Consider the following 13,406-nt stretch of genomic DNA (forward strand, 5'->3'; position numbering starts at 1 on the left):
ACTGCAGCCAAGCCCAAAATGGTTCTCAATGTAGCCATCTTGACTACAGGAGAGAAGATCTCATCAAAGTAAACTCCATGTTCCTACTTGTACCCCTTTACAACCAATCTTGCTTTGTACTTTGGCGAGGAACCAAAAGTGGCCTTCATCTTGTAAACCCATTTGCATAGAAGGGTTTTCTACCCTTTAGGCAACTACACCAAGTCCCAAGTGCCATTTTTCTCAAGAGATTCCATCTCTGACAACATGGCTTTATACCATTTCTTGTTGTCTTGCTTGTCCATTGCTTCCTTGAAGCAAGACAGTTCACCACAGTCTGGCAACATGACATAATCAGCCACATTGTTTGCATCAGGAACGAATCTATCAGGTTGTCTAGTAGCCCTAGATGATCTCCTAACCCAATTATCATTGTTTGCTGGCTGTTGAGCCTGCAAATTTCCATTTTCAGCTTGCTATCCTGGCATTTTAGCCTGCAAATCAGCATTAATAGCTTGTTGTCCTGGTTATTCTCGCACATCCAATGGCTCATCATTATGGGCAATGGTTGGCTGATCATTTCTGGAATTATTTTCTACATTTGCACGTTCATTTACAGCAGGTATTTGCTGCTGTACAGCGGGCACATTTTGCTGTCCAAAAGGTATTTCTTCCCAGAATACCACCCTACGGACCTCCTCAATCTTTTCTGGCTGTTTATGCATGCGATATACCCCATTTCACCCTCATCACCATATCGCATTTACAGGACTTTGGCTCAAGTTTGCTGTGTTCTTCTTTACAAATGTGCACAAAAGCCTCACAGCCAAACACTTTCAAGTGAGCATATGAAGGTGACTTGCCCAACCACGCATCCTGAGGGATTCCCCCCTCCCAAAGACATGTTCAGTGACCGATTAATCAAGTGAACAACTGTCATAACAGCCTTTGCCCAAAAGCCATGGGGTAATGTAGAGCATGAAACAGCATAGTACGGATTTTATCCTGTATGGTCCGATTATACGCTCTGCAACTCCATTTTGGAGTGGACTATGAGGGGCAATGAGCTCCCTCTTTATCCCTTTGCTGTCACAAAATGCCTGAAAGGCCTTGGACACATTCCCCACCATTGTCAAAACAAAGACACTTAAGTGTCTTAGCAATCTAATTTTCAACCAATGCCAAGAATTTTTGAAACTTGTCAAGCACTTCGTCCTTGCTACGAATAGGGTAAACCCATACCTTCTGTATAGCATCATCGACAAAGGTGACAAAGTATTTGTATCCCCCCTAAAGATAACTCTAGCATCTAATATACATTGGAATGTACTAACTCTAGAGGAGAAGATTTCAGTGAAAGAAACTTCTTATGAGACGTCTGTGCATGTTTACCATAAACACAATGATCACAATGCTCAAAATCAGCATAACGAAGACAAGGCAAGTAACCCAAACGAGAAAGCACTTTCATTCCAGTTTGACTCATGTGTCCCAAACAGCCATGCCACAAAGAAACGCTTGGCTACTCGGTCACGGCAACAACATGGTCAGGCACACTAGATACATGGAGAGGATACAAGGTATCACTTTTACAACCTCTGGCAATCATTCTAGATCCCTTACAGATCTTTCATTTCCCATCACCAAAGGTGGTATGAAATCCATCGTCATCTAGCTGCCCTGTACTAATCAAGCTCCTCTTGAGCTGACGTACATGTTGTACATGCTGAAGTGTCAAGACAGAACCATGCTGAAACTACAATTGCGCACTGCCAATACCTACAATGTCACATGCATAGTTGTCCCCAAGATAGACAACACCATGTCGACCCCCTGTATAGTTAGAAAACCACTCACGATGAGGGGTGACATGAAAGGAAGCACTTGAATCTAGAATCCAAGTATGCATGTCATCATCCGTATCTGCAAGTAAAGCATGTGTACTAAAGTGTGAAGAGACAAAGAGTACCTCATTCCCACTGTCATTGTCATGAGTGACTACATTCACCTCTTCAATTTTGACACTGCTCTTCTTAGGCTAACTCTCTTTCTTCTCTTCCTTGCTATCATCGATCTTCTTGCCCTTTCTCTTTCTTCCATTTGTAGCAATCATGTTTAAAGTGACCCTTCTTGCCACAATGATGGCATTCAATATCCTTACCACGTGATTTACTGCGTCCCTTGCTATCAGATTTTCTTTTCTGTTGTGATCTGCCCCTAGTATGCAAAGCACTAGAAGACTTACTTGATGCATTGTTCTACCGATTCATTTCTTTCATGAGTAGAGCACTCTCTACATCAGCATACAAAAGCATCATAGCAGTCCTAAATGTATCCCAACTCTCTGGCAAAGTGCAAATCAAGAACTTAGCGTTAAATTGTTCATCAATCTTGAACTCCAAGGCAACCAGCTAGCTGAAAATGGAGTTAAACTCACTCAAGTGAGTAGACATTGTTGTACCTTCTTTCATACGCAGATCCATAAGCTTTTTCAGCCAGTAAACTTTTCTTGCGGCACTCTTCTGGGCATACAGTAATTCCAATTGAGTCCAAATAGCATAGGCAGAATCCAAACCTTCAATGTTAAACAACAAGGCATCAGAGATCGATAGCTCAATGGTTGAGCATACAAGCTCATTTAACTCATCCAAGTCTTCTTGTTCCATGTCTATGGGCTTTGCCCCTTTGGTCTTAATCGGCCTTGCCTGCTTCTTCTGCAACAGGATATTATAGCACTGTTTTTGCCAGACTACAAAGTTATGTGCTCCTTCAAGCTTCTTAATGTGCATGAGATGACTGTTGTCACTGCTGCCAGCCATGATTTTCAGCCCAAATGTGACCAACAAATTCAGCAAATGCAGGTCCAAACTGTCACACAAGTGACCAAGGTACAAAAAAGTACCAACCAGCAACAAATAACCACATAAAAGCAGAAATTCCAGATCTGCAAATAAATTTTCAGAAGCACTAAACCTTGTGCTACAGCACTCCACAACTGATTACAGCTGTTCCAAGGACAAATACATCACATTACATGAGAAGTCACAAATTTTAGCTGCAATTTCTGTTGTACATGCACCCATGGACACAAAATTTGACACGCATGGTCAAAAGCCCCAAAATTTTTGTGCTCAAAGCATCAACCATACATCTGCACTCTCTCTAACATGCATAGAATAGGCCAATTTTGCCAAAATAGAGCAATTTCAGCAAAACCCCCACATTTTTCCAAGTGTTAGATGTCCAAATTGCATGGAATTAAACCTGCATGTACATAAAATGACCAAATGGTGCACAAATTTCGCCCAAACAGCAAAAGCCCCAAATTGCACAGGATCCAATGTGCATCAATGTCAAGAAATTGGGTAAATTTCAGCCCAATTCTTGCATGTACATGAAAATCCCCAAATGTTGGAGGCAAAATGTCAGAAATTCCTGCAATTTCTGAGCCAAATATCACTGTTGTATCTTGCTCGCATCAAATCTAGACAAATTCCCAAATTTCTCGGGTCCGGTGTGCACAAATTTCAATGAAATTGAAAATTTTTCACTAAAATGTGACAAGCCCCAAAATTCCCGGGCAAATGTGCACCGATTTTGCAATTTTTGAGTCAGATTGTCCAATTCTGCATTACAGTCCCCAATCTGGGAAAAGCCCCAAATTTTCCAGGCCAGATTTATGCAAATCTAGAAACTGTGCTTCCACGCGTGAACGCTGTCAAAGGAAAGGGGGTAAAAGAAAAAATTTGGGGAAATTTTTTTATTTTTAAACAAAAAACACTTGACGTGGGGTTTGTTGACCCACCGGCCTGTCACATCAGTCACGCGACACGGTCGATCGCTTGTCTCATCGTGCGCCTGCAGACCGCTCTATCCGCCGGTCTTTCCCCGTCACATTGCACCTGCGCCTGCCTTGTCGCCCGACTGCTGCGCCTGCACCTGACTGCCTCATCACAACTGCTGCCCCGTCACACACAGCTGCCTCATCACGCACAGCCTGTCAGCTGTGTGTTGCGTCAGTGCCCCACTGGTCCATTGTAGCCTGCCTGGTCCCAACCATGTCGCCTAAGCACCCATCAGCTGCCTACTGATGACTGTGGACTGGGAAGCGTTGGGATTGATTGCACAAAACCTTAAGTTCTGATACCAGTTTGATGGAGCCTAATGGAGCTGAGAGTGAACATGATGGATAACACACACACATAGTAGAGAGCAGTAGAAAGGAGAGTGAGCACGACACCTTTGATGTTCAGTACAAAAAACTAGTGTACCTCTTTAGGTTTTAGATAGATATATATGAAAGTACAACATACCCGTGCACATATAAAAGGGATGATGGCCCTTTATTCCCAACACGAAGGTGTTTGCTAGCAGCAAACACAGCCCAAATGCGGCTGGATCAATGACGGGATGAATCAGGACAGTATCAGCAAAACACGGATGTGGTGATGGTGTGGCAGCAGCACTAGCGATGTCAGAAACAGCAAAATGATGAGCTAGCAGGTTACATCAACATCAAACGCAGGCTACTCTGAGTAAACATAGGCTGCACAGGGGCAGATAGCGGTAAACACAGCCTTCTAGGGCTGAAGGCAGCAGGCAGCAGCTGGTACAATAATAGACAGCAGTCTTCCTGCTGTATGGCTGGAAAGAGAGAGAAATGGTGAGAGAACACTGGACAGCAGGCACTAGTTGATGGACAGCAATGGTGGACAGCTCTGGCTGAGATCTCCATGAACAAAGAGCATGTGAGAAGACAAATTGGATGAGGGGATTTTCTTCTTTACAAGAGAGTGGGTGTATAATCTGCATCAACGACTTCAAGAAGAAGACTACCATGTAATTTTTCAGTAGTTATTTGCTCTTTTCCATAAGCTCAAAAGAAATGAGGGAAGCTAGCAACCACAAGGGAATTAACTTTTAGTATGAAATTGTATACATATGACCTTATTTGGCATACGGAAGATCCTAAGTAGTTTTAACTGCAATTTGTTCTTCTACTTGAATGCAATTACATTTAAACAGCAAGCCAGCCTAAACCATGTTAACTCTCGCTGCTGCTATATATGATGCAGAGCATTTTGGCAATCCACATAGTTACCTTATTTGGCATATGGAAGATCATAGGCAGTTTTAACTGCAATTTGTTCTTCTACTTGAATGCAATTACATTTAGACAGCAAACCAGCCTAAACCATGTTAACTCTCGCTGATGCTACATATGATGCCGAGTGTGGCAATCCATGTAGTCACAAGTGACAGTCATCTTTGGACTTCAGGATTAGGGGAGAGTAGCTTCTTTCCGTCCCATGTATCATCCATGTGACTATATAGTCACAAGTGACAGCAATTCCTGAATCCTCCTCATCCCCCATCCCCCATCCCCATCCGGGCCGGGACTATGGCAATCCGTGAGTGAAATTTCCAGAAACGGGAAAATTTTTGACTCATCCTAGTATGGACATAGCACTTAGGCCAGATGGTATGCCTTATAGCCTTGTTTATTTCACTTCAAGCATCAAATGAATGAGCTTGTCTTCAATGTTCCTGCTGTCTCAGAAAATTAGCAAACGTCTTTATGATTCTAACATTGCATGTGCACACTTGACAAGCAGACTGGAGTAGCTAAACATGATTCTAAATGGAAAGCACTAGTGTATCAGTGCTTGGCAAGCTGCATTAAATAAGTGAAGAAGTATACAAGGTCTTACCCCACTCTGCTGGAAATAAATCAGAGGGAGACTTGTTCGCTGTGAACTCCACTCCCATTATCAGTCCAGTTCCACGTATCTTGATTCATCCAGATTTGAAGAAAAACAATAGGATCTTTAGTGACAAATTGGTATGTATGTGAAATGCATTTCATAAAATCTCAATCACCTCTCCAACAATGGGGCTATCTCCAATTGCCTTTCTCATGCCCTCTTGAAATGAAGGACTGAGGCTTTTTACATGATCAGTAATTTTGCGTTCCCTGAGCCAAATCCAAGCTTGTTCACAATATGCAAGTAATCTGTGGCCAAGCCACCTATACTATAAAAAATAACATAAAAATGAGCTGCAGCATAGAATCTATGTACTTACTCATATATCTTCAAAGTCTCTAAAGCAACTGCACATGCCACTGGATGACCAGAATATGTGAAACCGTGTCCAAAAGATCCTGACATTCACCATCAAATAGTCTTCAAGTTGGAAAGCAGTAGACTTCTCATACAAAGTCAATCAGATCTAAAATAATTAAAATTCAGTCATTGAAGTGGACATTGAGGGCAGCATAGTAGGTAAGTAGTATTCTGTCCTGGAGTTGTTGCTACTGCAGGGTAGCTGAGCAGTACTCTGTCCTGGTCCCTGGAGTTGTCACCACCCACAGCTAGACATGGCCCATGTTTGAAGTTTTTTAGACTGCTGCACTGGCGGCCTACACAACTACACACTGATCTTATGCAGTCTGAGTTGAGCATACATTTGTTAGTCATGTTGTTCATACATCTCTTTGAAAAACTCTGTTAGCCCTAGTTTTCTCACTCGCAATGGTAGAGCTCAAAACCTCACAGGGTGAGAGAAAGACTTGACAACCTAAGAACAAGAGAGCTTTTTTGGAGAGCCTATGTCACCTCGACATCCCAAACTAAGTGAGTAGTAAAGCCAAGAAAGAATATGATTATTTCTGACCTGAATGTCCCTTTTGTTTTTTTTCTTTCTTGAGGGACATGTAAAGAGAAGAGGAAAGGATTGAAATGGACAAGGATGGCGGGAGAGAGAGGGGGGGGGGGGGGGGGGGGGGGGGGCAAAGGAGGACGAAGGAAGAATAGTGTAAAGTATCCAAACCTTGACACGTTTTAGTAGTCCATTGGGAGTCTGATCTAAAGACACTGCCTGGCACTCCCACGAAATGTCAAAGGATTTGTCAGTTAGCGACTCCCGAGTCTGCTCCGCAACGAAACGTATCGGCCAACCCTGTTAGGATCAGCCTGAACCTTATTGGGTTTCTAATGGTCAAGTCATTCCACAGCCTTCTAGCATCAATCTTCAGTCTCCTTTGTGCAAATCATCTGAACTAAAGCGGACTCATATCACACTTGGTTCAAAGAGAATGGGAAACGAGAGGGATGCATCACTCGACCTCTCTACCCGTAGGGTAAAGTCCCATTCTGGTCCCCTAAAACGATATGAGCCAGTGTTCTACCCTACATTAGCTAAGGTTAATACGTCATCATGGTTTGAATGTTGAGAAGCCTCCCAGTTCTCTGGCAACACCCTGCCATAGGACAAACCAATGAAGGGCTCTGTCTGCCTGCCTCCCTTGATAGCTTTAGTTTTCTACTTACCTAAGGGCACATTAGTGGTAACACATACAAGCAACTTCCTTAATTAACCCATTAGTCACATGTTTCTTTATGTAAATTTATGCACTAACACGAAAACAATTCAAACAAATTTCTTGAAGGTAAACTTTATATTAAAATTTCAACTGAGATACAAATCCCATCCATAGGATAATTCTCACAAATCGTAAGGATGTGTCTTACTATCCTCCAAGTTTCTGCCCTTGCACTAGTAACAGGGCCTCGAGAATCCATCTCGAGTCACGTAGACCGTTTGAGTAGGACCCGGAGACTCGGGATTTACAGCCAAAGTCCCCCCTGGCATCCAAACGTCTTATGATCAAACTAGTTCACAGAGAAACCTCTCGTGGCAAGTTCGGTCCACATTCCCGTCACGGTTATTTAGAACCCCCTTGGATAGGGTTAGCAACCAGCTGGGGGTGGCTTGGTACGCCCCTCCAGGAATTTAACCTGATTCTTTATACAAGATTCTTATGAGAGCTTTGGTCAAACAATTCTTTCACAAACAGTGCTCCTAAAATTACAGGCATAAACAATAATGTGGACAAGTGCTCAAATCACCTCCTAAGGTGGAGTTCCTTTTTGAACGCTTAGCATTCAACCTTCAGATTTTTTCTTGCCTTGGTGTCAACTACAATGCCCACTATGGGGTAGGGAATACCCTCGTCCATCCCTTATTCTTATGCAATAAGAACAAGAATTTACGCAATTAGGCTTACATCCAATTGGCAACACCCATTAGTTTCCCAAGTTCTATAGCTCTTGGGTTGGGTTTTCGGTAAAAATCTAGATAATCCAATCTAAGACCCACAAGGACCATTTGAGGGTGGCTCCACCCTCTTGAGAATCCATTACGAATTTCAGTCCCCCTCCAGCTTCCACTATAACGCTTTTCCATCTATCTTGTGGTTGAATTCTTAGTTGTTACCATTGAAAGAATATCCTAACGAATTTTCCTCTTACAAGCTAGCTTTAGTACAAATTACGATGAGCACCACATCCTATACGCAATACAACCAATATTATATCTACGATATCAAGAAAAATCACGATACAAGGTTTAACACCCTTGAGAGCAAATGCTTTCTATGTAATGTGGGATCCTTCATGCTTAATATGGAGATGCAAGCTATCTTTCTTCGCTGCATGATTTTATGAATGTGAACGATCTACGAATTACAAGTTGCACTTTTGTAGAAATAACTCTAATATTATGCACCAATTTATTCAATTCCATGCAAGAAAACATGATCATTTCAATAGGCCATTTCAATGTAAGATCATTTCAATGCAAGGAAGTATGATCTTTCACAAAACAAATCTTTTTCCTTTATTTTCTATTTGCTACGTAGGAAAGATTATCAATAGCACCTGGTTATTCAAGGATGTATTATATACACCCGAATCCAAGTTGTTTGCCATACCGCCTTGACTGGTAACTCCATTCGTGTTAATGGGATTTCCATCAGCGCGAGGCACTCTTTGCTTGAGGGCCATTCTAGGATACCTTTCCTGCTAAGGACGAAGACTCCAACAATCTCTGATCAAGGTAGCTTGAATCCGCTTCTTGCGCATGCGTCCTTGGTAGATGGCTTGCTCCTTACGAAAGATAGTGCGTGAGAACCCCTCTCAAGGGGGGGGGGGGGGGGGCGGAACTTGGAAACTTCTAGAAGTTTCTTCTCTCTCTCTCTCTCTCTCTCTCTCTCTCTCTCTCTCTCTCTCTCTCTCTTTTCCTTCTTTTTTTTCTTTTCTCTTTTCCTTTTGCTTCTCTTTCCTTCTTTTCTTCTTTTTTTTTTTGTTTTTCTTTTCTTTCTTTCTTTTTTCTTTCCTTTCTTTTTTCTTTTTTTCTTTTTCTTTTTTTTCTTCTTTTCCTTTTTTTTCTTTTCCTTTTCAGTTAGGGACGCTCAAGCAGGTATGCCCTTAGACGAGCCGCAAGAGCAAGTTGCATTCAAAGACTCGATGATTCGCGGAATTCTACAATTTACACTACGTATCGCATTTCGCTGCGTTCTCTCTCTCTCTTTTTTTTTCCGTAAAAGGTAATTGTATTAATTACGAAAAAAATACAAGATTACTTGATTACAAGATACATGACGACAATCTAAGCCATCATGTGAAGAGGTTCTAAGTACTACAAGTTACAATGTCATGGCAAGGACGCGGAGGAAATTGCCATATGCCAGGGACGGAAGTCCTTCCTAGAGAGCAAATCAGAATGGTGGAGAAGAGCTAACTGCCAATACAAGAGGCCCTTAAGCCTCGCAATATGCCACTGAACATTATAGGCGGAGTCAAAAAGAAAAGCATTTCGAATGGTCCAATTATGCCAACAGCCCCAATATCGAAGAAAGTGATACATGAGCTTCATATGTGGCTGTGTCGGAGTGGGGTATTTGGGCTGGCCAAAAACCCAATCAAAGGGACGCAGGGTGATACCAACCACCCCTTGCCAAACAGCCGACAAAAATAACCAAACTTTCTTAGCGACGGGGCAAGAAATAAATCGGTGGCGGGCGGATTCCATAGTAGTGGTGCAAAAGAAACAGGTACCATTGGAGATTCGTCGCTCGGAAAGAGCTCAAGCAAGAGGAAGACCACCAATCATCACTCTCCAAAGAAAGACTTTATATTTAAAGGGTGTCTTGTTCAACCAGCCCTCCATCACAGTTGCCCTCCACCATGACCGGGATTTACGCAATCCCCATAAAGCATTCGCTTTAGTAACTAGCCATTGATGATCTTTAATCAGAAGATGATACACTTGGTTAGCAGAAGCTTTGCTTAAATTCAGCTGGCCTTGTAGGTCCCAATCCTGCCAGGGATGATCCGAAGCAAGGGCAAGAAAGGGTTGTTTGCTCTGGAGCACCCTCAAAAGCTGTTCCCATAAAGGCCTATATCCACGAGGGATCCTGAAAAGCCTCCTTGCTGTACGAAACGATATAAGCACATTGCGACTGGCAAGGGTGGCATCCGCAACCGAAGACAAGCCCAAACGCGCCATCCGGTTGAATTGTGGTCTAAGCTCATGTTTACCTTCCCACGAAAGTAAACGCGAGACTGCCAGTAATTCCAATTGAAAAGAGTTAGTAGCCAAGCGATCCTCCGTCGGATGCCACTGAGCCTTCTGAAGGACGTGTTTCTAGGAACATACCAAATGAGTAAGCAGCGATGAAGAAGAACTGGAGAACCGCGAATCAGCATTAAGAACATGCCACCAAGAACTCCGGATTTGGGTATTGCCATGCAGAAGCCCATGGCCCTCAAGGAAATAACGGGCTATATCGACCCACGGATGATGATCCGAGCACATGGCGCGGAAAAGAGACCAACGGAGTGCCTGCATGTGAGTTTGGGCATCTAAAATAGCTCCGCCACCCATGCGTTTGGGGGTGCACGCATGCGACCACGAGATCCAGGAAATACCTGCATGCAATGAGTCCTTCTTCCATAGCATGAAGCGAATAGACTGAGTAAGAGTATTCAGAGTCGTAGTAGTCCAGGGCAACAATGGCAAGAAATAGCTGAGCATTGGCAACATAATTGTCTGGGCTACTTTGAGGCGAACATGGAATGGCCAGGCCTGAGACTTCAATATATAAACTTAGCCACCATTTTCTGAGAAATCCACTGCAGAAGCTGCTTTGGGGGAACATCAACACCCAAAGGGTACCCAAGATGCCGGACAATGGAGCCATGAGGAACAACCAGACCCTGCCAGTCCAAGGACTGCAAATCCGACTCCGTGCAACTTAGAATGGCTGATTTGAGGGCATTGATACGAAGGCCGGAAGCCTAACCAAAGAGACCCCAAACATCCAATGCTTTTCGAAGGTTATCCTTGTCCGCACGCAAAATCATAAAGGTATCATCCGCCAGGGATTGGCTAATGAAGTGCTATCCTGTAGGAAGCGACAGTCCGGCCAACTAAGAAGAGGCTGCCGTATGAGATAACATGGAAAGAACTGGATGTGTCGCAAGGGCAAAGAATAGAGGGCTCAAAGGGCACCCCTGTCTGACAGAACGGGCAAGGACAAATGGCTCAGTAACACCTCCGTTCAGCATGACTCGCGAAGATGCCGCAGCGCTAATGGTGTAGATTAGACGAGACATCCGAGCCCCAAAGCCCATAGCAGACATAAGTTCAGCAACGAAAGACCAGTCCAGATAGTCAAAAGCCTTTTCCAGGTCCAGTTGAATCAGTACTACCTCCTGATTAGAATGCCTTGCATAATCAATTGCCAGTTGAGCATTCAATACATTGTGAAGAATATTTCGGCCCTTAATGAAACCATACTGGAGAGGGTGCACAAGGGCAGGGAGATGCTTATGGAGCTGATTCGCCATTACTTTGGAAAAGATTTTGTACATTGAACCCATCAAAGAAATTGGGCGCCACTGTGTCAACTTAGATGGCCAAGGAACTTTTGGAAGCAGTTTAATAAGTCCTTCTTTCCATGAGGAAGGCATGATCCCCGTTTCCCACACCTACTGAAACAAAGCCTGCAATGGTTTCGCCAGTTGGGTAGCAAAAGCTTCAACGAACTCATTAGTGAGACCATCCCAACCCGGACTTTTATCCTTGGGCAAGTGTAACAAGACGTCCATAACCTCTGCCTCACAAATATCTGACTCCATAGTAGCTTGCATGTCCTACGGAAGCTGATTGCGGACCAGGTCATAAAAAACCGAACGGGCCTGAGTAATTTGGGCTGAAGGTGGAGAAGAGGAACCGAGAAGGTCGCGGAAATAATTCCTGCACATATGCACAATAGTCTGTGGATCCAGGATAAGGTGGCCTTCTGCATCCTCGAGCCTGGTCATATTCTCTCGAGCAGGAGAGGCGTGGAGAGCTCGAAAGAACTTATGGGTCTGACATGCACTATCTTGCAAAGTTTCTGTCAGATGTTGCAATTTGGCCTGCTAATATGATTTCAACTGGAATTCTTTAATAAGATCGGCCACCCGCATGGCCAGTGCGAGCAGAAATGCATCATCCGGAGTGTCCACCAGCAGAGAACGAACCAAAACCAGCAGGTCCTCCGCTGCTTGTCGACGCTGCCGACAAAGAGAGGCATGATAGATCCCATACTGCCGAGCAACCTGCTGCACATTAGAGAGCAATCTTTCAAATGAGGCAGTGCCCTGAGAGGAAAAGTCCAAGAAGAATCTGTCAATCAACTGCTGCATATAGCCCTGAAAATTTGCACGCTTCAAGTAGGACGAGTTGAAACGCAAAGGGAGTCTCTCCAAAAATTGCTTGAAAGGTGCAATGGGTTGTGCAAGCAACTCGAGCTGCAGAGGGAAATGGTCCGACAAGGCATATTGCTGCAACACTTTTATTTCGAGCATCTCAGGAAGAAAATCATCATTCTGCATGATATATATGCGGTCCAACGGCGACCATGTTGTTGCATGCTGGGCAGAATGGAAAGTAAACCCTGTAGAAGACGGGTGTAGCCAGGACCAGAGATCTTGCTTAAGAACAGCAAGAGCCAACTCATGCCACATACGACTTTCCGGCGCATCCATTACCGAGTGCTCTGATGTGGACTGGGAAGAATCAACACACATATTGAAATCCCCCGTCTCCTTCTTTGAAGAGCCGCTCTTGTCTATTCAGATCTGCATAGGCTTTCTGCCTATCCTTGGAAGCCCTAATGTCTTGTCTAATGGCCTTGACCTGTTTTCCTCGTAGCATTTTCTTGGAAGCCTCTATCCTTAAGATAAGATCTGAAAATTTCAATGGAGTATGACAACCATGCTCATACAATGCTTAAAAAGGTGTCAATTGAATGCTTAGCTAGTAAAAAGCATTATAGGCGAACTCTACAAATGGTAGATATTGGATTCAATTCTTGGGCTCGCAGCAGCAATATGCTCTAAGAATATCTTCAATGACTTGGTTGACTCTCTCCGTTCGGCCATCAGTTTGAGGATGATAGGCTGTACTGAAACAGAGTTGAGTCCCAATTGACTCAAATATCCCTCTCCAAAAGTGAGATATGAAGAGAGAGTCGCGATCACTAATGATCCTTCTGGGCAACCCATGGAGTCTGAATATCTCCTTGACGAATAATC

The 13,406-nt window shown here is 43.6% G+C and overlaps 1 protein-coding gene and 1 pseudogene across 2 annotated transcripts in view; both read right to left on the minus strand.

Moving 5' to 3' along the window:
* The window catches only part of POP2 (Pyridoxal phosphate (PLP)-dependent transferases superfamily protein), a 136,888-nt gene that overhangs the window by 68,499 nt on the left and 54,983 nt on the right, over nucleotides 1-13,406 (minus strand). Inside the window, exons 15-17 of one of the 2 annotated variants that reach the window (XM_087701369.1) lie at nucleotides 6,064-6,142; nucleotides 5,860-5,953; nucleotides 5,691-5,769 (exon numbers count right to left, since the gene is read on the minus strand). The exons of the other annotated variant lie outside the window; for it this stretch is intronic. Of the exons in view, the coding sequence (XP_087557495.1) occupies nucleotides 5,691-5,769; nucleotides 5,860-5,953; nucleotides 6,064-6,142 (252 nt within the window). The remainder of the gene's footprint in view (nucleotides 1-5,690; nucleotides 5,770-5,859; nucleotides 5,954-6,063; nucleotides 6,143-13,406) is intronic. 2 annotated transcript variants of the gene reach the window in all.
* LOC148018925 (5.8S ribosomal RNA) lies at nucleotides 9,228-9,340 on the minus strand (annotated as a pseudogene; the record flags this gene model as incomplete).

This window comes from Lygodium microphyllum, chromosome 20 (assembly GCF_053477565.2).
Source record: "Lygodium microphyllum isolate KBCC chromosome 20, Lygodium_microphyllum_v1.1.10, whole genome shotgun sequence".
NCBI lineage: Eukaryota > Viridiplantae > Streptophyta > Polypodiopsida > Schizaeales > Lygodiaceae > Lygodium > Lygodium microphyllum.